Here is a 21,778-nt window from a genome sequence, read left to right on the forward strand (position 1 = left end):
AAATACTGAGTAAGCATCTAGTCCCTATGCTACATAAATTGTTCTCAAAAATAGAAAAAAGCATTCTGCTCAATTACTTTGATGAGAGAAATGTGGTCTTGGTGCCCAAATCATAGAAGACAAAAACAGAAAAAGAGAATTATAATTATACCAATAATACTAGTGGATGCTTGATGCAAAAAAAAAAAAAAAAAATTAACATAAAAATTTGGCAAAGACAATACAGCAATACAAATTTATACCAGAATGTGAAGATGGCTCAACATTAGAGGAAATGATAAATGAGATTTTTTTCTTTTTTCTTTCTTTTTTTTTTTTTTTGCTGAGGCAATTGAGGTTAAGTGACTTGCCCAGAGTCAAACTTCTAGGAAGTGCTAAGTATCTGAGATCAGATTTAAACTCAGGTCTTCCTGATTCAGGGCTGGTGCTCTATCTACTGCACCACCTAGCTGCCCTGAGATAGTCTTTATAAAGCACTTTTAGAAATGCTTTAGTTTTATGTTATTATGATAATTTTTCTTTTTTACACCTTTTGCCAATTACCTTTAAAAGTGGTTATTTATTTATTTATTTTTATTATTGTTTCCTAAGGCATCAAGATTCTTAGTAAATGCTGTATTTTTGTGGTGGTTTTAAAAATATTAAATAGGGTTATAAGAGATGCCTACATCATACTTATTTCCCAGTTTTGAAATTTATTTTAAACAAATATTCTTAAGTAATCATATTCTTTTAAAAAAAAATGATGGATATCTATTGTTTTTATATCACTTTTATATGACTATATCCTTTAACTATTCCCTACTCATGGAGACATCCTTTGTAACAGAATAAGGAAAAAAATACCAGGAAAAATAGTTCAGCAAAACTAACATAATAACTAAATCTTATAGTAGATACAATGTCTCATATCCTTAAATTTCCCACTTCTGCAAGGAAGGGAAAGAGTTCTCTGATCATTTCTTTGGGATTGCATTTGATCACAAAACATTCCATTTTGTTTGTTTGTTACTGTTCTCCTTTCCATTTAGTCATTATTTTACTGGTTCTGCTTTCTTCACTTTGCATCAGTTCCAATAAGCCTTTTAATCTTAATATTCATTCATTTATTTAAATAAATAAAAACAAAATCATAGATACATTCTCATTCTAAGTTTCATGTCTAGTGTTTCTTCGAATCTCCTCTTATTTGAGTGGTAGTTTTAGTACTTAGAAATTTTCATGCATAAAAATGCAAAATGATGTAATTTAATATTCCAAATATATTTTCCATAACTTCTGAACTAATAGCTCCAATTAGAGTTTAAACATTTTAAGTCTTCTGAATCCTAAATAATAGAAGCAAGTATACATGCCACATGCATGTGTGCAACCACATGTATTTACATGCATTGTGTAAAATGCTAGTAGAAGTAGAGTACACTTCATAAAAATTCTCTTTAACAAATACTTTTGGTGTTGGTTTGTGAAAACTGTTTTTTGTCAGCCAGATTTTAGGATAAAATAAAAGAAATTTTGGAGTTGGTTGATATAATTGTAAAATTTTATTGAGTATATTCATCACAATAATTATACTTTTGTGCTTTTCAAAAGTGTATGAATTTTACTCTATATTGATATGATCTTTTTATTTTCCTTTTAAAGTGTAATCTTTTATTTTTTCCTAAAAACTAAATTGTGGAAAGAAAAAAAAAAATTAAATTGTGGGCTTTATTACAAATTATTCCCAAATGTTTCTTTTCAGATCATCATATTGCCCAATTTGTTTATGTGACAGAGGCCACTTTAAGGGACTAAACAACGTAATAGAATTGCTATGTAGTAAGCCTTACTCTCAGTTGGGCACTTCAACAGGTTACAGTTTGGTGTGACAGTAATGAAACAAGCCACAACATACCAGAAGCTGCAAAACTTGTCTTTTTATATTCTTACTTTTCTTTTTTGAGAAAAAAGGTTAGAAGAATGACAATCTACTTTAATTGATCATTCATGTATGATTTAAAAAAAATAATGTATTATCTTTCTCTGAACTTGGAATGTGCGGAGTTGAAGGTCTGGCCCCCAAAGTGACTTTCCAGTCTGCTATGATTCCAGCCAAGTTCCCTTCAATGTATGGAGTATGCTAAGTTGAGCTGGTTCTTAGAATATCCCAGAACCAGAGTGCAGCTGCTGCTTTTAAGCAGCAGTGTGTGTGATAATAGGCTTTGCTATTTACTAGGACTGAAGTGCCTGAACTGGCACACGCAGACATTATATGAAATCTGAAAGCATGAGGATAAAGGAGATTTCCTTGCGGCAAGATCCAGATCTAAGAAAGGAATTGGCATTGTTGGCGAGAGGATGTGATTTTGTTTTACCTTCCAGATTCAAGAAGAGACTAAAAGCCTTCCAGCAAGTTCAGGTTTGCTTTTTTCCTTCTTCTTTTTTTTTTTTTTTCTCTTTTATTTTTTTATTGGACAGATTTGTTTTACTTTCTTTTGAGGTTATCATGTAAGAAGGGAATTAATTTTTAATTTGTTTATTTGACTTCTGTACTTAACTAATTTTTTTTAAAAAGATGCTAAACTATCATAATATTCTATGGCTAATTTGAAACTAAAATTAACTTGCTTCTATGAAAAGGGGTTAGAATAGAAAGCTGTAGTTTGTAAGCATTTGGGGTTTTAAATGTTGGTTGACATGTTGAATTAAATATGTAATTTGTGAATTAAGTACAGTTCTTTTTTTTTTTTTACTTTCTAAAACAAAAATGGAATTTGCATATACATTCTCTTATCCAAAGTTTTAACTCAGGCAATACAAATAAAATTCAAATTAACTAAAAGTAGGTAAAAACATCTCTTCTCCCTTTATATCATTTTCAAAATAAAAAAAAATAGGATCAACTATTCTATATTTTATAGTTGAACTTTGAATTGGTACAAAATCTCATTATGTAATGACTGTCACCCTTGCAATATAGTTGAAAGAAATTCATTTTTTAAAAAAGACTTGAGTATTTGAATGTAAAAGTCTGTTGCTCTTGAATTTTAGATTTTGATTTTACCTCCATTTTAACTATCTAGGCAAAGTCTTGCACCAAATAGCATGCATATTTTCTTAATCAGTCTAAAATTGGCATAATTTAAAAATAAAAAATATATAATTGGTAATTTGACAACAATTTTTTAAGTTGTAGATTTAGTTGTGTTAACTAGCTTGTCCTTAACTCACCCTTTTTATGTTTAGATTACATAGAGTAAGATTAGATATGTATAAGAGAAGGGCATATCACTGCCAAACAGGACCTTACATTCCATGCATACTGAAATTCTTTGCTCTGTCTTGGTTTAGGAACATATGATAATCCAAACACCTGGATTTTCCGTCTCCTTCTGTAATTAAATGCAATATATCAAATAAAAAGAAAGAAAATAATACTTTTTAAAACTTAAATTATAATTCTGTAACTTTCAGAATATTTTAAAGAATATTTCTGATTTATGTTTATGCTTTTTACATGTTGGAAATCTATTTGCCACGAATTCTTAATGAAGAACATTTTAAATTTTTAAGAGAAATAACTTTTTTGAAAAAGACTTAATTTTGAGAACTTAAAATTTTGACTTGATACGTTATTTCATGATAACATGTATGACATTTTCAAACCTTAAAACACTATATAAATGTTACTCTTTATATATATAAAAGCTATACTTTTGAAGTATATAGCTGATTAACAAATTCAAGATTTATTGCTGTTAGACTATTTACAGGAATCAAAATTCCTCTTGATAGTGACAGATTTGATTGATATTTCCTTTGTAGGATATTACTTATTTTTGTAAGTCAGTTTATTTTAAAATATTAGAGGTATCCTGCTTTAAGCAAGCTCAGTTTTATATATGAGTTTGAACTTTTTTTACATGCTCAAAAGAATACATAATAGAATTCCTTTAATAGTAAACTCAATATTTTTTAAAATCTATTTATAAACATTTGATTTAAACTGAACTGTTTAGGGCAAGGAGAACTTTTTTGTGTAAAGAAGAAATAGTTTTGTAAGACAGTGATTAAACTATCTCAGTCTTGTATGGTGTGCATTCTTTGCATCTTGGGAATACAGAAAGATAGAAATTATGGAGACAATGTATAACAATGCATATATATAATACAGTATAGAATTGCTTTTGGATAAATGATATATGCTTCAGTCTTTAGAACGTTTATATAGAATGTGTGTGTACTTATATGTGTGTGTGTATACACACATGTATATTTGTTTTATGGTTTGAATTTTGTTTTGTCTAGACTTGTGATTTTTATCATTGGAAACTTTCAGATATGGAAACTCTTTAATTCTCTGTAATTTATCTATCTTTTGTTTGATTTACTATTATTTTCTAAACCAGGCATAGTTAGTTTAAAATACTTAATTGGTTTTGTGATTAGCTAAATAAGGCTAATAGAAGAAATTTAATTTTGTGAGAACATATTGGTTAATCAGCCAAATAATATTGCAAAGGGGTTTCATGTTCTGATCGGCTTTTGGTAGAGTGTAGAAATTATGTTGGTCGAGGCAATATTGTGTGAGTTTTATTTGTAGTCATATATTTTTCATAACTTCTTCCTCCTTGATAGAGACATCTCAATCTTTCTTCATTTATTGCAGTTCAGCATTATAGCTGTGTTTATGATACCATACCAAATGCTTCTCTGCTGTCTGTTTCAAGTTTTGTTAATAATAAAATTCATCATAATGAAGTTTTTGATTTTTTACCTTCTTATTTGTCAGTTTTGGTGGTCACATTCTGTTGGCCAAGTTTAAAATCTTGGTCATAATATTCAAAATCTTCCTACTAAATTCAGATTCTATGTATCCTGTTCCCATTCCTGATGGATTCTAGCTGTTCCCATACTCCATTTAGTGAAAATCATTTGCTGTGTGCCTGTCATTATCTCGACTGTAATATTGTTTAGTTACCCTTCAGAAGCTCCTTGATGTGACACACTATCTCCTGACTCTCTGCCTCTCCAATACATTCCTTCCTCCCCACTGCCTTTTAGTATCTTTAGTTTCCTTTAAAGCTCATCTCAAGTACGCCCTTCTACATGAGACTTTTTCTTTCTCCTTCCCCCACTCCCAGCTGCTACTGCCTCTCCTATTACATTTATTTTTTGAAATACTTATATGTACATGTTCAATTTCCCAAAAGAATAAAAGCTCTTTGAGGGCAAATACTATTTAATTTGTGTTCCCAGTGCTTAACAATGACCTTGGTCTTTACTAGGCTCTTAAATGCTTGTTCATTGATGATTTGACTCATTGATTACAAATCTCATTTCACTTTGTTCCAGCTAATTTATTTGCTATTGAGTCCTGTTTGCTTTTTCCTTCCTGGCCTCTGAATCTTTGCTCTACCTGTCTGTTTTTTCCCCCCCTTCTTTTGCTAAATCTCATTTCTTTCTTTAAAGCCACCTACTTACAGAAATCAATCTAGCTGTTCTCTAACCCAGTAGCATAATATCTTAATGAAACATTTTGATTAGATTTTTTTTTTGCTTGCCTTGTCTGTATATAGTAATTCAGAAATTTATCTTAAAATAGTAATATATGTACAAATATATTCAATTTAAAGAAATTGCATTTGTTTTGATTATTGTACTTAGTAGCACTCCTCAAAATTCATTGCTTTTAAAAAAAATTTCTATGATCAGATTAAATTCTTTATCATTTAAAACTCTTTAAACCTGGCTCCTTCCTCCCTTTTCAATTACTTCCCTCCAGATATACTTAATTACCCTGCAAATCACTGACTCTAGGCTCCATAATCAAGGGTCTACTTGTTTTTCCACCCAATTCTCTATAAGCCTTTTCACAGTTTGCCTCCATACATGGATTGCACTCCTTCCCTTCACTTCCACTGTTTGAAATTCCTGAATTCTTTATAGACTCAGCTCAAAAACCTACCTTCTTTCCGCATCCTCCCTAAACTACCTTCTTTCCCTCCCTAAACTACCTTCTATTTATTTTGTATATATTTACATATGTATATGTTAACTCATAGTTCCTAAGAATAATGATACTTGTAATATTTGAAGCAGGGAGAAGATGCACAATACATTTTGAATTGAATATTTTGAGAATTAAAGATTAAGAATTTTTCCAGTTTTTCCACTAATGTATTATGAGGAATTAAATGAAAAGCTGGAATTTTATTTGGACTCCAAAAAAGTTTTCTGTTCTTTCAGGTCCAAAAGCCATTGCTTCAGCTTTGGTAACATAAGTATATTTATTTTTGTATTTCTGAAACTGTTACTTCTAATCATTTCACTGTAGTTGTTTTATTAAAAGACTAGTGTCTCTACTATTGTGAATAGCTATGAGTCTTGACAATGGCTGCTATCATCCTAGATCAGTCCTCTAATACTTTCTGTTCTATAGATTATTAGAGGACTAAAACTCCTAAAACAAAATTTTCCTCTCAAAAAAAGAAAAGGAAAGAAATGGAGGAACAAAACTCAACAATGAAAAACCGCCAGTGACATTCTTTAAATCTCAAGATAAGGCTAACATTACAGATATTTAAATCAAGACCCATTTTAGTTGTCCATCTTTATCCACCATCACTTCATCATTCTAAAGTAAATCTTCTATTTCAAATTGTCCAGTTACTTCATTGTCTCTTAAACAAATGTACTCATTCTGTCATTCTTTTGCCCTTTTTTGCCTAGCCAAATTCTCTCAATTTTCCTAAACTTATTCACAATGATTATCTTAGCTACATTAATTTCTCCTTTCTGTGAACTCCTGTTATATACATCTTACTCTTGTTTTTACATGTATTGTTTCATTTATGCCTTTTATTACCCATTTATATTGCAGATTATTTGAGGTTAAGGAGTCTGTATTAATTTGGTTCATATTTCTTTTGTATAACTCTTCAGTGCTAGTAAAGTTATATATTAATGCAAGATACTGAATATGAATAAATAATTGTTAATGAGTTAAGTGAGATAAGTATTTTAAGTAATTCCTTAAAGCCCAACTCTGAAAGAAAATAGCATTGGGTTTTCTGACAATTTAAATGCAAATAAAAAATTGTTATCAAATGATTCAAAACTTAATTCATTTCACCTTAGGTATAAAAATTAGCCTCATGAGTATACATGAGAGCAGATAACCAAGCAGGGGACTTTGTATGTTGGAAATTATGTGTTATGATGTAAGGTACATATTTCTTTTCTGAGAAACAGATGAATCTGGTGTAAGCTTAGAGAGAAAAAGCCTTGTAGATAGGTGTTTTGCAAAAGTCTCAATTATACCCATAACATAACATAATGATATGGTGTGTGAAACTGAAAATAGTTGAGTATTAGAATAGAATGAGGAAATTGGATGTTTTATTTATTTATTTTTATGCATGACCAAAATGTTATTTTGCTGTACAAAAAGAGTCAGATTCTGAAATATTGTACAATTAGCCTGTGAAGGAAATCTAAAATGCAGGCAGGCAAAAATATAGGGATTGAGAATTCAGTGTAATGGTTCTTAGTCATCTCCCAGAATTCTTTCGCTGGGTGTAGCTGGTTCAGTTCATTACTACTCCATTGGAACTGATTTGTTTCATCTCATTGCTGAAGATGGCCAGGTCCATCAGAATTGATCATCCTATAGTATTGTTGTTGATGTATATAAGGATTTCCTGGCCCTGCTCGTTTCACTTAGCATCAGTTCATGTAAGTCTCTCCAGGCCTTTCTGAAATCATAAAGATTGGACATTTCTTACCGAACAGTAATATTCCATAATATTCATATACCACAATTTATTCAGCCATTCTCCAATTGATGGACATCTATTCAGTTTCCAGTTTCTGGACACTACAAAGAGGGCTGCCACAAATATTCGTGCACATACAGATCCCTTCCCCTTCTTTATGATCTATTTGAGTGGATGCTTTATTAAGTGGATATATTTAGTGTGGACATACTCATTTTTTCTTTGAAGTATTGTTAATTCTCAGAATCCTAGAAATATTAGTATTTAAATGTAGAATAATAGTGTATTTTAAAGCTAGCCATAATTGAATTCTAATATTACTGTTTTATATCACTTGCTCCTTTCCATTTGAATTAATAATTGATCATTTACCAGACAGATGCTCTTTTTTAAAAAATTAATTTATTTTTAATAGCTTTTTATTTACAAGTTATATGCATGGGTAGTTTTACAGCATTGACAATTGCCAAACCTTTTGTTCCAATTTTTCCCCTCCTTCCTCCCACTCCCTCCCCTAGATGGCAGGATGACCAGTAGATATTAAATATATTAAAGTATAAATTAAATACAAAATAAGTATACATGACCAAATCATTATTTTGCTGTACAAAAAGAATCAGACTCTGAAATATTGTACAATTGGCCTGTGAAGGAAATCCAAAATGCCGGCAGGCAAAAATATAGGGATTGGGAATTCAATGTAATGGTTCTTAGTCACCTCCCAGAGTTCTTTCGCTGGCTGTAGCTGGTTCAGTTCATTACTGCTTCGTTGGAACTGATTTGGTTCATCTCATTGCTGAAGATGGCCAGGTCCATCAGAATTGATCATCATATAGTATTGTTGTTGAAGTATATAGTGATCTGCTGGCCCTACTCGTTTCACTCAGCATCAGTTCATATAAGTCTCTCCAGGCCTTTCTGAAATCATCCTGTTGGTCATTTCTTACAGAACAATAATATTCCATAATATTCATATACCACAATTTATTCAGCCATTTCCAATTGATGAGCATCTACTCAATTTCCAGTTTCTGGCCACTACAAAGAGGGCTGCCACAAACATTCGTGCACATACAGATCCCTTTCCCTTCTTTATGATCTCTTTGGGATATAAGCCCAGTAGTAACCCTGCTGGATCAAAGAGTATGCACAGTTTGATAACTTTTTGAGCATAGTTCCAAATTGTTCTCCAGAATGGTTGGATGTGTTCACAATTCCACCAACAATGTATTAGTGTGCCTGTTTTCCCACATTCCCTCCAACATTCCACATTATCTTTCCCTGTCATTCTAGCTAGTCTGACAGGTATGTAGTGGTATCTCATAGTTGCAGACAGATGCTCTTAATAATATGTGGTTTTAGAAGATAGGAGTAAATGTAAAACTGTTAGTTGTGATGTAATTTAGAGATTCATTTCCTAGTCTTCTAGCCAACCTGACTTCCTGAATGAAGAAAAGAGAACCTAGCTCCCACATCCAGCAAAAAATTCTTTTAATTATATCAGACCAAATATGATCAGGGACTGAGGCTGACCTTGGCACAAAGCCCTACTTCAGGAAGCTACCCCTGCTTTTTTGACTTCATCTGAAGCATAATAGTTTCTACTCCAGCCTTTTACCTTTACTCTGTATGTATCTCCCTGTTTTAAATGTGTTTCCTGTAAACAACAGATTGTAGGGTTCTGACTTTTGATCCAGTCTGCTGTCCGTCTCCTCTTTATGGGAGAGTTCATCCCATTCACATTTATGGTTAAAATAACCAATTCTGTATTTCCTGCCATCCTGATATCCCCAGATTATACTTTTCTTTTTCTTGCCCTCCTTCCCTTCTTCCCTAGTATTAAACTTATTGGTCCCACTAACATCATGCAGCTCTCCCTTTTTAGTATCCCTCCCTCCTCCCTTTGAATCCCTTCCCCTTTCTTGTACCCTTCCCTTATTACTTTTTCCTTCTCCCTTTTCCTCTCCCACTTTTTAATGAAGTGAGAGAAGAATCTCTGTAAAACAAAATGTAAATTGTTTCCTCTTTGAGCCAACTCTGATGAGAGTAGGTTTCACACAATGTTCCTCCCCCTCTCTAAGTTCCCTCATATATGAAAATGTTGGAGTTCTTGTTCTTCTCAAAACACAGCTAGGTGATAAAAGTTCAGATCTTTTATTGTCTCTAATATAGCCCAGTTAGCTTAGAGCCCTCCGAATATCTCCAAATCCAAGGGTTTTGTCCTTCAGCCTCTGCCTCTGCTTTCTTCTGCCTCCACCCAGCACAAAGATGGAATGAATCTCTTGCCTCCTTCACTTGGGGCTCGGCTAGCTTTCTGGTGAGTCTTTCAGACCAGCTTGGTCTCAGTGGGGGGAGTGCAGGAGCCCAGCCACCAACCACAGTGGTGTGAGATGAAGATGAATCTGGTTGTCCGCTGAACTCTGGACTCCTAGCTTCTTCCTCTGAAAACTCTTTCTTCCACCACCAGCCAGCCAAGTGGAAAATATTCCTTCTTGCCTCGGAGAGAGGGCTTCTGGCGTAATTCCGCTGAAATCTGACCGAGAGCCTCTGTCTGTTTCTTTTATACAAGAGGGAGGAATTGTGGGATATGAGGGAGAGGGATTATGGGTTTTCTCCCATAGTGCTCTCTGGCCCTAAGAGCTTTAAGGGAGGTGTGAATTCACAAAGTTACAAAGTTTACTTTGTGAAGCTGGCATACTTGTGAACTCCAATGAGTTCACAAGAGATAAGTAAACCAAAAAATATATATCTAGTATAATGAAGTGTTATAGATACAGATGCTCCAAAATCCAGCCAAGAAAGAGAGCGATGTCATGGTAACTACAAGCAAACTCAAAGGAAAAATATACTTACTGTCCAACAGTGCTATATGAAAATTCAGAAAAAAATGAAGTAATGGTAACATTAATTAATTTTTTTTTTTAAAAACTCTAGAAGAAAGATTGGAAAATAAAACAGAATGTGATAAAATTTAACCAAGTAACAGAGGCCCTTAAAGAATAGACCACATAAATTAATAATTCCATGAGAAAGCAAGGAATAGTAAACCCGAATAAAAATATTGGGGGAAAAAAAAAGAACGAAACATATAAGGTATCAAATATTTTGAAAAGCAGATGACCTGGAAAATAGAGAAACCTGATGCCCTCATCTCCAAAAGCCTTCTATGCAAAGGAGTCACAAATGAAAACTATCCAGATCTATTAAAGGGTAAAGTAAACAATTCACAGATTATCTTTTGATAGAAACTCCAAAAGGAGGTCTCAGGAATGTCATAATGAAGCCTATAGGAGCAGTACAGGTACCAAAAATTACCCAACACCTGGCAGCTTCTTCTTTAAATGGGACGAGATCTTGGTATACAGCATTCAAAAAGGAAAGATAAAAACTTACAACCAAAAATAATTTAACTCTGCAAAGTTTAGTATAATCTTAGAGGAGAAAAATATATAAAATATACCTTTTATGGAATTGCACTTGAAAGTATTTTTAACAAAATGATCAGAACTGAATAGGGACTTTAAAATGCTAAAACAATAGTTCACAAAACCTAAAGAGGTAGTATATTTGAACAATTTAAGGGGACTATGTGATGATACAGTGCAAGATTCTAAAAGATGGAGAAAAAACAAGTGTCCTATATGAAACTTAATGGCCTGAATGGTATTAAGGAAGTTAAATAAGAAAAAACAAAGGTTGATTGATTCGATTTTAAGAGGGTTTTTCCCCCTGAGGCAATTGGGGTTAAGTAACTTGCCCAGGGTCACATCTCTAGGAAATATTAAGTGTCTCCAGTCACATTTGAACGCGGGTCTTTCTGATGTTAGGGCTGGTGCTCTATCCACTGAGCCACCTAGCTGTCCTGAGAGGTTTTTTTTAAGAGGGAAAAGAGAAAGAAAGATAAAGGGAAGTTGCTAGTATGAAAGGAATAAGGGAATAGAATTAGTTATTTCTCTTAATTGGGGTACTTGAAAAGAAAATCATACAAACACAGAGGAAAGGGCAAGCACCAGTTGAATCCTCATTCTTATCTGAAATGGGCAAATGAGGGTTGAATATAAACATATACATACACATATGAAACACATACTTCAGGAATATATCATACTCAAATGGAAAACATCCAGGGTTAAAGAGAGGTGTGGTGTTCTTTTTCTTCTTTAAAATAATATAAAGGTTCTCTCTGGGGGAGAGAGCAGGTTTCTCGGGGAGGTTTTCTTGGAGGCAGCCTTAGTATCAGTTCAGATCAATAATTACCTCAAATGCAGCCAGGTGATAAAAGTTCAGATCTTTTATTGTCTCCAGTATAGTCCAGTTAGCTTAGAGGCCTATCTCTCTGCTTGGTTCCAAGAACTCTTGCCGCTTTGTCCTTTGCTTCTGCCTCTGCTTTCTTCAGCCTCCAGAGCCAGCACCAAGTTGAATCTGTCTTGCCTCAGAGAGCCTTCTCAATCTTCAGCTGATCTCTCCACTTGTAGCTTCTTCCTCTGAAAACTCTTCTGACTGGCCCCTTTGAAGCTCTATTTATTCAAAAGAGAGGAATTGTGGTATGCCAGAGAGACGGATTATGGGTTTCTCCCATAGTGCTCTCTGGTCCTAAGAGCTTCTAGGGAGGTGTGAATTCACAAAGTTACAAAGTTTACTTTGTGAATCTCCCATACTTGTGAATTCCAATGAGTAAAAGTGTAAACACAAGCATTGTATTAATTAGTTCTAGTACCTTGTTTCAGGTTCTGGCCCAAAACATCTTCTTGTAAAATCAGATCAATAATCTATCAACTCTAATGAGTTAGCAGTTTGTAAAGATTCCAACTGAGAGGGGTTAAAGAAAGGGGTTAAAGGGGAGGGAATAGTTACAAACAGCAAATATGCTGATTATTTCTGCCTTGACTAGGCTTATTTATTATGAAGCTTTTCTTCTTTGCTTTTCATTAAAAGTCAGCAAAAGAAGTAGAGTTTGGCTATTGTAGATCCCCAGCCAAAAAAGAAAAAAAAAAAATGGTCCTTGAAACATTCTTTAATATGTATAAAGGAAAATAAAAAGAAACACAGATGAGCAGGACAGCCTTGAAAATAAGTGCAATTTATTGTATGTATAGTTTTAAAATGCTGTGATTTGAAGTCATGGTTTGATATATATCCATTTTTGTGTTCTGCTGTATAGATAGATATGCTTATTTTTTAGTGCTTAAATTTAGAATAAAATTTTTAGAGAGAAAGAAACAAATGCCTAGATTATATAGTAAACTTATACATTTTAAATTAGAATCTCTGACTTGTATATTGTTCAATTACAATAAAATTACAATTCCTAATAATATGAAAGGCAATTAGGCATGGTAAATAGAGATTTGGCTTAGAATTTGGGAAAAATCTAACTTAAAAGTTTCCCCTCCAACACAGTGGGTGTATGATTCTAGGCAAACCACCTAACCATTCTCAGTGCTCTAGATACTACTTCTAAGACACAGAGAAGGTGCTTTTTCATTGGTAAAGGGAGTACTTGGGAGTACACTATATTAATGAAATAACAATTTCAATTCCTATTCTAATAATAATAAATTGTGTTCATTAGAGGCAGCATGCAATTGTGAAAAACAGATTGAATTTGAAAATAGGAAATCTGGGTTGAAATACTAGCCATGTGAGTTACAGAGCCTCTATTTCTTCATCTACAAAATGAAAATAAAATGTGCTACTCTTGGAGACATGAAGAAAAGAAAGGGAACATGAATCTATTAAGTGCAAAAAAAATACTTTTTTTGATCTTCACAACAGTCCTTGATGAGTGCTGCTGTTACCCCAGTTTTACAATTAAAGTACATGAGACAGTAAGAGGCTTACTGAATTACCTGAAGTCATTCAGTTAGTGTTTGAGGCTGGATTTGAAGTCAGGTTTTTAAATTAAAACTGGAGCCTCAGCATTTTTAAAAGTGCTCCCCCCTTCCCTCCAGTGCCACCCTGTTTTCATATTTTGTAAGCTAAAAAGCACTATATAAATGTAAGCTATTTTTTATTATTCAGAGTAGTTATCTTGTATTCATTTTATTTTATTGTAAGTTTATTGTACTCTGATTTTTTTGAAAGTGGTGATCTATGGACATACATGTATGTATACATACCAATATATGGTGGTTCTTCATTAAGATATATGATGAAAAGACAACAGTTAATAGAGAACTTGACATGCATTTATATCTGCCCATTTTCTACATATCGATTAGCATGAAAATGATGGTAATTATGAATTTCTGCTGAAATTTGAAAATAAGATGCTAATATTCAGCAATATTTCAGAGAAGAATGTCAGCAAATGTTTATGCAGCATCTACTATATATGTGCCAAGCTCTGTTAAGAACTTAGGTTACAAAGAAAGGCAAAAATTATTCATTACCTGTTCACAAGAAGTTCATAGCAACTATGTAGAAGCAAGAGATTATCTCAGAGGGAAGGCATTAAATTAAGGAGGAAAGGGAACAACTTCTTGCTGGAGATGTGGGACTTTAGCTGAGACTTGAAGGAAGCCAGAAGTTGAGATGAGAAAGGAGAGATTTCCAAGCATGAGAGACAACCAGTCAAAACACTAAGAATAGGGACATAGGGTGCCTTTTTTGAGAAACAGCAAGACGACCAATGTTACTAGATCACTGAGGGACTTGGGGAGTCAAGTATAAAAAGACTGGGAAAGTAGGGCAAGGTTAGGTTTTGGGTGACTTTGAAATGGCATGGAGATAACACAGAGCCATGAGAGTTTATTGAATGGGGACAGGACATGGACAGATCTGCACTTTTAGGAAGATCAGTTGAATAGCTGAATGAATCTATTGTGGAATGTGTAGACATGAGGCAGGGAGACCAACTAGCAGTCTATTGCAGTAATCTAGGTGTAAGATAATGAGGGATGGCACTGCTAGGGTGACCAGTTTTAGAGAAGAGAAAGGCATTGAAAAGATGTTACAAACATAGAAGCAAACTTGGCAGTTGAATAGATATGGCATATGAGAGTAAAGAGTTGAGAATGACACTTGGGTTTAGAACTTGGATGACTAGGATGGTGGTGGTATTATGGGGGACATTCTTGGTTAGTAGAAAGGGCATAGATGAAGATACAGCAAAAGAGACAGAAGCAAAAAATCAGAAATGAGAACCAGGAGAGAATAGTGTCATAGACTCCTAGAGAGATTATCAAATGGTTTATCAGTCAGAAAACATTTATTAAGTGTCTGCTATAGACCCAAGATTTTAATAAGTTCTGGGAACAGTCCCTACTGTCAAGGATCTCTTGTCTTATGAAGGAAACAGCTTGCAAACACATATGTACAGACAAGGCATATATACAGATAAATCTGAAATAATAAAAAGAAGAAGGCACTACAATTAAGAATAATCAGGAAAGGCTTTCTTGGGATGAGGAGATTTTAGTTGGAATTTGAAGAAAGGGAAGCCATGAGGTGAAGATAATTGGGGAAAATATATTATATATGTGATTATATACTATACATTTATGGATATTTTGATCAAGTTAGTGTCATTGGATTACTAAAAAAAAAAAAAAAAAAGGCAAGGGGCAGCTAGATGGTACAGTGGATAGAGCACTACCCATGGTGTCTTGAGGTCCTGAGTTCAAATTTGGTCTCAGAGACTTAAACTTCCTAGCTTGTGTGACTATGGGCAGGAGGAACCTTTGTGTGAAGTGCTTCATTTTTCTCAGTAAATTACAAGGCAAAGTTATGAGCTGAGATGGAACTATGAGAGGTTTAAAGGAGAAAAAGCTTTGGAAAAGTCAGTATGTATGTTAAGTGGGATACTCAAATAAGGAAATGTAAAAGGATTTGCCTTGCTTCAGTGAGTACCCAGTTGAGATTATGTAATGTAAATATGGGGTTTTATGATTTTTCTCTAGCTTCATTCAGCTACATATAAATTGGAGCAAAGCAGCAGATGGTGGAAATAATCCCAAACCTTGACTTTAGTAGGGTAATGCCTTTGGAAGAAGGGAAGACACCAGAGGAGAGGATAGTGTGAACTTTTAAACTATTGCATCAAGGAGTAAAGATGAGAGAGGGAAGAGAATGTAGCCAATTCAGAGGTTCAGGAAAGAAGTGAGAGAGAGAGATTGAAGGTTTAGGTATAGGATTTGGGATGGGAAGACAAAGTAGAGATAGTGTAATCACAGTGGGTTATGATTAATAAGGAATCATACTTCTTATAAAATTGATATTTTTCTAAAATCTAGAGATTTTTCCCTCATATTCCATCTGTGGTATTTTGTTATCTGAAAATCTTTAAGAAAAGCAAATGCTCTGAAAGCAGTTACATAAAAGAACTATAGCAAACCAAACCAACCAATCCCCAATATAAAGATACTATGTAATTGTGTGACATTACGTAACAGGTGTCATATAGTATGAAGACTTCAAACTCACTCATCCTGTTACCTTGGATTTCTTTGCTTGTATTCGTTTATCTTTATTATTGCATTCTTAAATCTTTCATTAGTGTCTTGGTTTGCATTCTTCATCTATTCCTGCTATTCTATGCCTAACTCTGTCCTTTGCTTGTTAGCAAGATTACCAGAAGGACTATTTTGTAACGTGGTTGACTTTTTTTCTTTATAACTCTAGCATTTTCATTTTGCAGTGGACATAATATCTGATTGAATCCGTACATTTGGCGGGTATATTTTTAAATTTTATCATTGGCATAGAAAGGGTTAATTGGTTCACTGAGACTTTACTCTTCAGCCAAGCCTATGGGAACAGAGGTGCAGGTCAAGTATCTGCCTGGGGTAGAGAATGTAAGCTGCTATTTGTGTATTTCTTAATTAAGATGTATAAAGTGTGCTGCAATTTTTATTTTTGGCTAAGGAAGTTGGGGTAAGTGACTTGCCTAGGGTCACACAGCTAGGAAGTATAAAGTGTCTGAGACCAGATTTGAAGTCAGGACAACCTGACCAACTGACCAGCTCATGTCGTCCTGACTTCAGGAATGATGCTCTATCCACTGTGCCACTTAGCTGCCCCTGCTATCTTCTAATATGTAACTGACAAAATTTTTGAGTATTGTACTCTAACCCCATTTCTTCCATAAATCCTATGATTTTTATTGTGCAATTTTGCCTAGTGAGAAGTTTTTTGGGAATGAATATGTCACATTATAGCAGAGCTGACTATATTATACATAGGTAACTTAGAGTAAAAGTTTTTCTATAAGCAGAATAGAGTCAAGATTTATGTTTTTTATATGGGGAAGGCCAGTGGATCACAGTACAAGGAATGTTTAAAGAAATTTCTGTTTTAATCCCTTGGATTTTAGTACTTTGAAAACAAAATTTCTTCTAACAGTCTTGGTAAATAACCCAGTCATATTCTTCCGTTACCCTAATAACTGGCATTTATATAACATTTCAGAGTTTGCAACATGCTTTTACATTTGAGCCTCACAAAGAGTCTTTTCGGTTATTATTCCTCTTTTATAGCTAAGAGACTCAGGGAGATGAGTGACTATCCTGTAGTAATATAATTATTGAGTGCAGTTATCTGAACCTAGATCTCCAAGCAAAGTATCTCATAGATTACTGCAATTCCAGAGATTAAAGAGTTTTGGAAGCAGTTGAAATAAATCTTTGAAGACCTGATAACAATACAAGATGTACTTTCCACCTTGTGGGAAGTTAGTTCCTGGCTCAGAAAGCAGATGAAACCAGCTTCCAAAGATAGCACATGGTATCTTCTAGACTTTTTCCTCAGATAGGAAGAAATCTTTCTGAATTGCAAGCCCCAGTGCAGATTGTTCATAGACTACTCTTGAGGATTACTCTTGAGCACAGGGTCCTTTAGGAAAGACTTTCACTGTGTGTTTTCTGCCTTTTAGAAAATATCCAGTATTTGATGTACACATTGAATCTTACTTTTGATCATATCCATAGTTGTGAGGGGTTTTTCCAGCATGATGAGAGGAATGGGGGGAAGCGGGGGAAAGAAAGGAGAGGAAAGGAGAGAGAGAATGTGTTTGTATGTGTACATATTTTAGGATTATTCAATACATTTTTTATTATAGTTTTTTATTTACAAGGTATATGCATGGGTAATTTTTCAGCATTGACAATTGCAAAATCTTTAGTTCCAATTTTTCCCCTCCTTCCTTCCACCCCCTCTCCCAGATGGCAGGTAGACCAATACATGTTAAATATGTTAAAGTATATGTTAAATACAATATATGTATACATGTCCATACAGTTGTTTTGCTGCACAAGAAGAATCACACTTTGAAATAATGTATAATTAACCTCTGAAGGAAATCAAAAATGCAGGCAGACAAAAATAGAGGGATTGAGGATTCTATGTAGTGGTTCGTACTTATTTCCCAGAGTTCTTTTGCTGGGTGTAGCTGGTTCTATTCATTACTGCACTGTTGGAACTGATTTGGTTCATCTCATTATTGAAGAGAGCCACATCTATCAGAATTGATCATTATATAATATTGTTGTTGAAGTATATAATGATCTCTTGGTCCTGCTCATTTCACTCAGCATCAGTTCATGTAAGTCTTTCCAGGCCTTTCTGAAATCATCCTGTTGGTAATTTCTTACAGAACAACAATATTCCATAACATTCATATACCACAATTTATTCAACCATTCTCCGGTTGATGGTCATCCACTCAGTTTCCAGTTTCTGGCCACTACAGAGAGGGCTGCCACAAATATTCTTGCACATACAGGTCCCTTTCCCTTTAAGATTTCTTTGGGATATAAGCCCAGTAGTAACACTGCTGGATCAAAGGATATGCACTTTTTGATAACTTGTTGAGCATGGTTCCAAATTGCTCTCCAGAATGGCTGGATATATTCACAATTCCACCAACAATGTATCAGTGTCCCAGTTTTCCCACATTCCCTCCAACATTCTGCATTATCTTTCCCTGTCATTCTAGCCAATCTGACAGGTGTGTAGTGGTATCTCAGAGTTGTCTTAATTTGCATTTCTCTGATTAATAATGACTTGGAGCATCTTTTCATATGGCTACAAAAAGTTTCAATTTCTTTGTCTGAGAATTATCTGTTCTATCCTTTGACCATTTATCAATTGGAGAATTAGCCAGTATATTTTTACAATTGTGTGATCCATATAATTCTAGGACCTTCAGTTTCAGGTGGTTAGATTCCCAAGAAAGAGAAGATCCTGGCTGGTGGACCAGGGAATAGTAGACAAATAGTGTTTCAAAGACATTTTTCTTAATCTGTAATATTAGAAGTGATTATGTAGAAAGTCATCATCTTTAGTACAGCCATGTGATGTTTATACGCCTGGTGCTATTCCTGTTCATGGTCACCTCTTTTCATTGATATATTCAGAACTATAAAGATTTGCCATTATTTAGCCACACGAAGACATATGGATTCTTAGAAGGTGGAAGGAGTAATGCAACGAGAGATTTACTCTTTCTACAAAAAACATTATTTCTTCTCCTACTTTATGGTTTTGCTACTTTTTAAACTTCTAAAGTCTCTTCTTGATATGATGTCTCCCAAAAATCTGATACAGCATTCAAAAGTTCTCTAGTGAACTCTGAAGGAAGGTCATTTAATGACTTGAAGAATTGACAATTTTTCCAAGCTGCCATCTTGATATATCCAAATCCATAGAAATATGAAGATTTAGGTATATAACTTTACCATAGTCTTTCATAAACCATACTACAACAATAACTCACTGATCTTGTGCATATTTTCCCCACAATTTAACTAGTCGAAGAAAGAAATATTTAACAAAGGAAAAAAAACTATTCACAAAGTTATATTTATTGTATATAGACACCACTGTAAAGGAGACTTCCCATTATATAATTCCATTCATAAGAAATTAGAGAAGTTCCAGCCAATACAGCAACTCAGTTCAGCAGAAGATTTTCTAGAGAATAGTTTCAACTTCAACTGTCATGATCTAAAACACTGCTTATCTGCAGGTACTTAGAAAAATATAAATGCCTGAATTTGGATACCTTGACAGATTAATCATATGACCTAACAAGCCCTTTAGTAAATTAGAAACTTTGAAACAACTACACATGAACCAGATCTAATATTCCAGTTAATGCTCTAACAATGAGGGCAAATTAGTATGCTCAGGTCCCTGATATTTATCCTCCAAATAAGCATTAGTTTTTTTTCCCCTGAGGCAATTGGGATTAAGTGACTTGCCCAGGGTCACACAGCTCCGAAGTATTAAGTGTCAGAGACAAAATTTGAATTCAGGTCCTCCTGACTTCAGAGATGGTGTTCTATCCATTGTACTACCTAGTTGCCCCCAGATAAGCCTTGATTATTGGGTTAATATCCATTGTGCTTCTCTGTATTAGATACTGTCCTAGGAGCTAGAGAAACAAAATGATTGGAACAATTTAGAATATTAAAGAAAGTTGCATTTTAGTGGAGGAAGACAACAAAGATATCTGTCTATCTATTTATAAATATATACACACATATAGGTAATAAGTATGAAGAGAATTAGTAAAAAAAAATAAAAATAATTTGAGAGGGGGCAGCTAGGTAGCACAGTGGATAGTGTGTCAGGCCTGGAGTTGGGAATTTTTGTCATTTCTTATCTGGACATCTTATACTAACTGTGTGACTCTGGACAATTAGCTTAATCCTTGTTTGCCTCAGTTTCCTCATCTGTAAAATGAGCTGGAGAAGGAAATGCCAAATGACTTTGCCAAGAAAGCCTCAAGTGAGATCACAAAGAGAACTGACTGAAAAACAACAAAGTTTGAGAGAGAAAGCACTAGCAAATTGAAAGTAAGCTTCATATAGAAGGTGGTTCTTAGGCATATCTTGAAGGAAGGGAGGGATTTTGTGAGGTGAAGATTGGGAAGAAGGCATTCTAGATTTTTGTTGTTGTTGTCCTTCATTTTTGAAGAGGACCAAAATGAAATCACTAAGTTAGAATTGACTATGTCTAATCAGACCAATATGAGTTCAGAGTGTTCTACTACAGGTTGGACACAAATAGTCCATATGAACATTAGATCAAGCTGCTGAACGGATTTTGGAGTGACAGAATCCACAAACATTCAAAATGTAATACTTTTCCTGCTTAAGATATCTTGGAAGAACTTCAGGAACTGTCTATCTCAACTAACAGGGAGGAATGCTGCCCAGCACAGGCATGGCATGGGGATGCCCAGTGTAAGGAAGCTGGCACAGGCAATCTAGCAGGAGGATCTTAGCCAATATACAGCAGCATTGGCTACTCTGTCCTGGTTTAGAAGGCCAGTAGATCAATAAACCATCTATGAAATCTCCAAAACAACCACAGAAGGCAAATTGTGAGCTTCCAAACCCCATCATAATGGCCAGGACTTGGCCAGGCTCACCCAGTGCACTGGAGAAGCCTGTAGCATAGTCAGTTACCCTGCAGAGGAAGCTCAGAATAATTTCCCCTGTGCCCTTAGAGCAGACTTCAATTTTAAAAAATAAACAAAAAAGCAAAAAGAGTTCTGACCATAGAGAGCTATTGTGGAGACAGGGAAGATCAGAACACAAACCCAGAAGAGGACAGCAAACAGCAAAAAATGCCTTCAGGTAAAGCCTCAAAATATGAACTGGTCTCAAATTCAACAGACTCTTAGAAGAGTTCAAAAAGGATCTTAAAAGAGAGAGAGAAGAAAAATGGGGAAAAGAAATAAGAACTTTGCAGGAGAGTATGAAAGGTTTTTTTGGGGGAAGCCAATACTTTGGAAAAGGAAACACAGAAATTGAGGGAAGAAAACAAACTCTTTTAAAAATAAACTTAGCAAAAAGGAAATATATATATACTGAAGAAAACAACTTAAAAAATAAATTTAGTTAAGTGGGGAAAGAAAACAACTCCTGAAAAAATAGAATTGATGAAAAGAAAAAAATTCACTGAGCAAAACAACTCTTTTAAAAGTACAATTTGGCCAGGTGCAAAAAGAGATTTTTTAAGAAGCTAACTAAAAATCAGAATTGGACAAATGGAAGTGAATGACTCAATGA

The 21,778-nt window shown here is 34.3% G+C and overlaps 1 protein-coding gene across 4 annotated transcripts in view; it reads left to right on the forward strand.

The window, feature by feature from the left end:
• Positions 1 to 21,778, forward strand: part of PPP2R3B (protein phosphatase 2 regulatory subunit B''beta) — a 109,844-nt gene that overhangs the window by 7,672 nt on the left and 80,394 nt on the right. The window contains exon 1 of one of the 4 annotated variants that reach the window (XM_051984617.1): positions 1,860 to 2,401. The exons of the other annotated variants lie outside the window; for them this stretch is intronic. Coding sequence (XP_051840577.1) covers positions 2,255 to 2,401 — 147 coding nt within the window. The 5' untranslated portion in view covers positions 1,860 to 2,254. Of the gene's footprint in view, positions 1 to 1,859; positions 2,402 to 21,778 lie in introns of those variants that run through there. 4 annotated transcript variants of the gene reach the window in all.

Source organism: Antechinus flavipes, chromosome 3 (genome assembly GCF_016432865.1).
Source record: "Antechinus flavipes isolate AdamAnt ecotype Samford, QLD, Australia chromosome 3, AdamAnt_v2, whole genome shotgun sequence".
NCBI classification, from domain to species: Eukaryota; Metazoa; Chordata; class Mammalia; order Dasyuromorphia; family Dasyuridae; genus Antechinus; species Antechinus flavipes.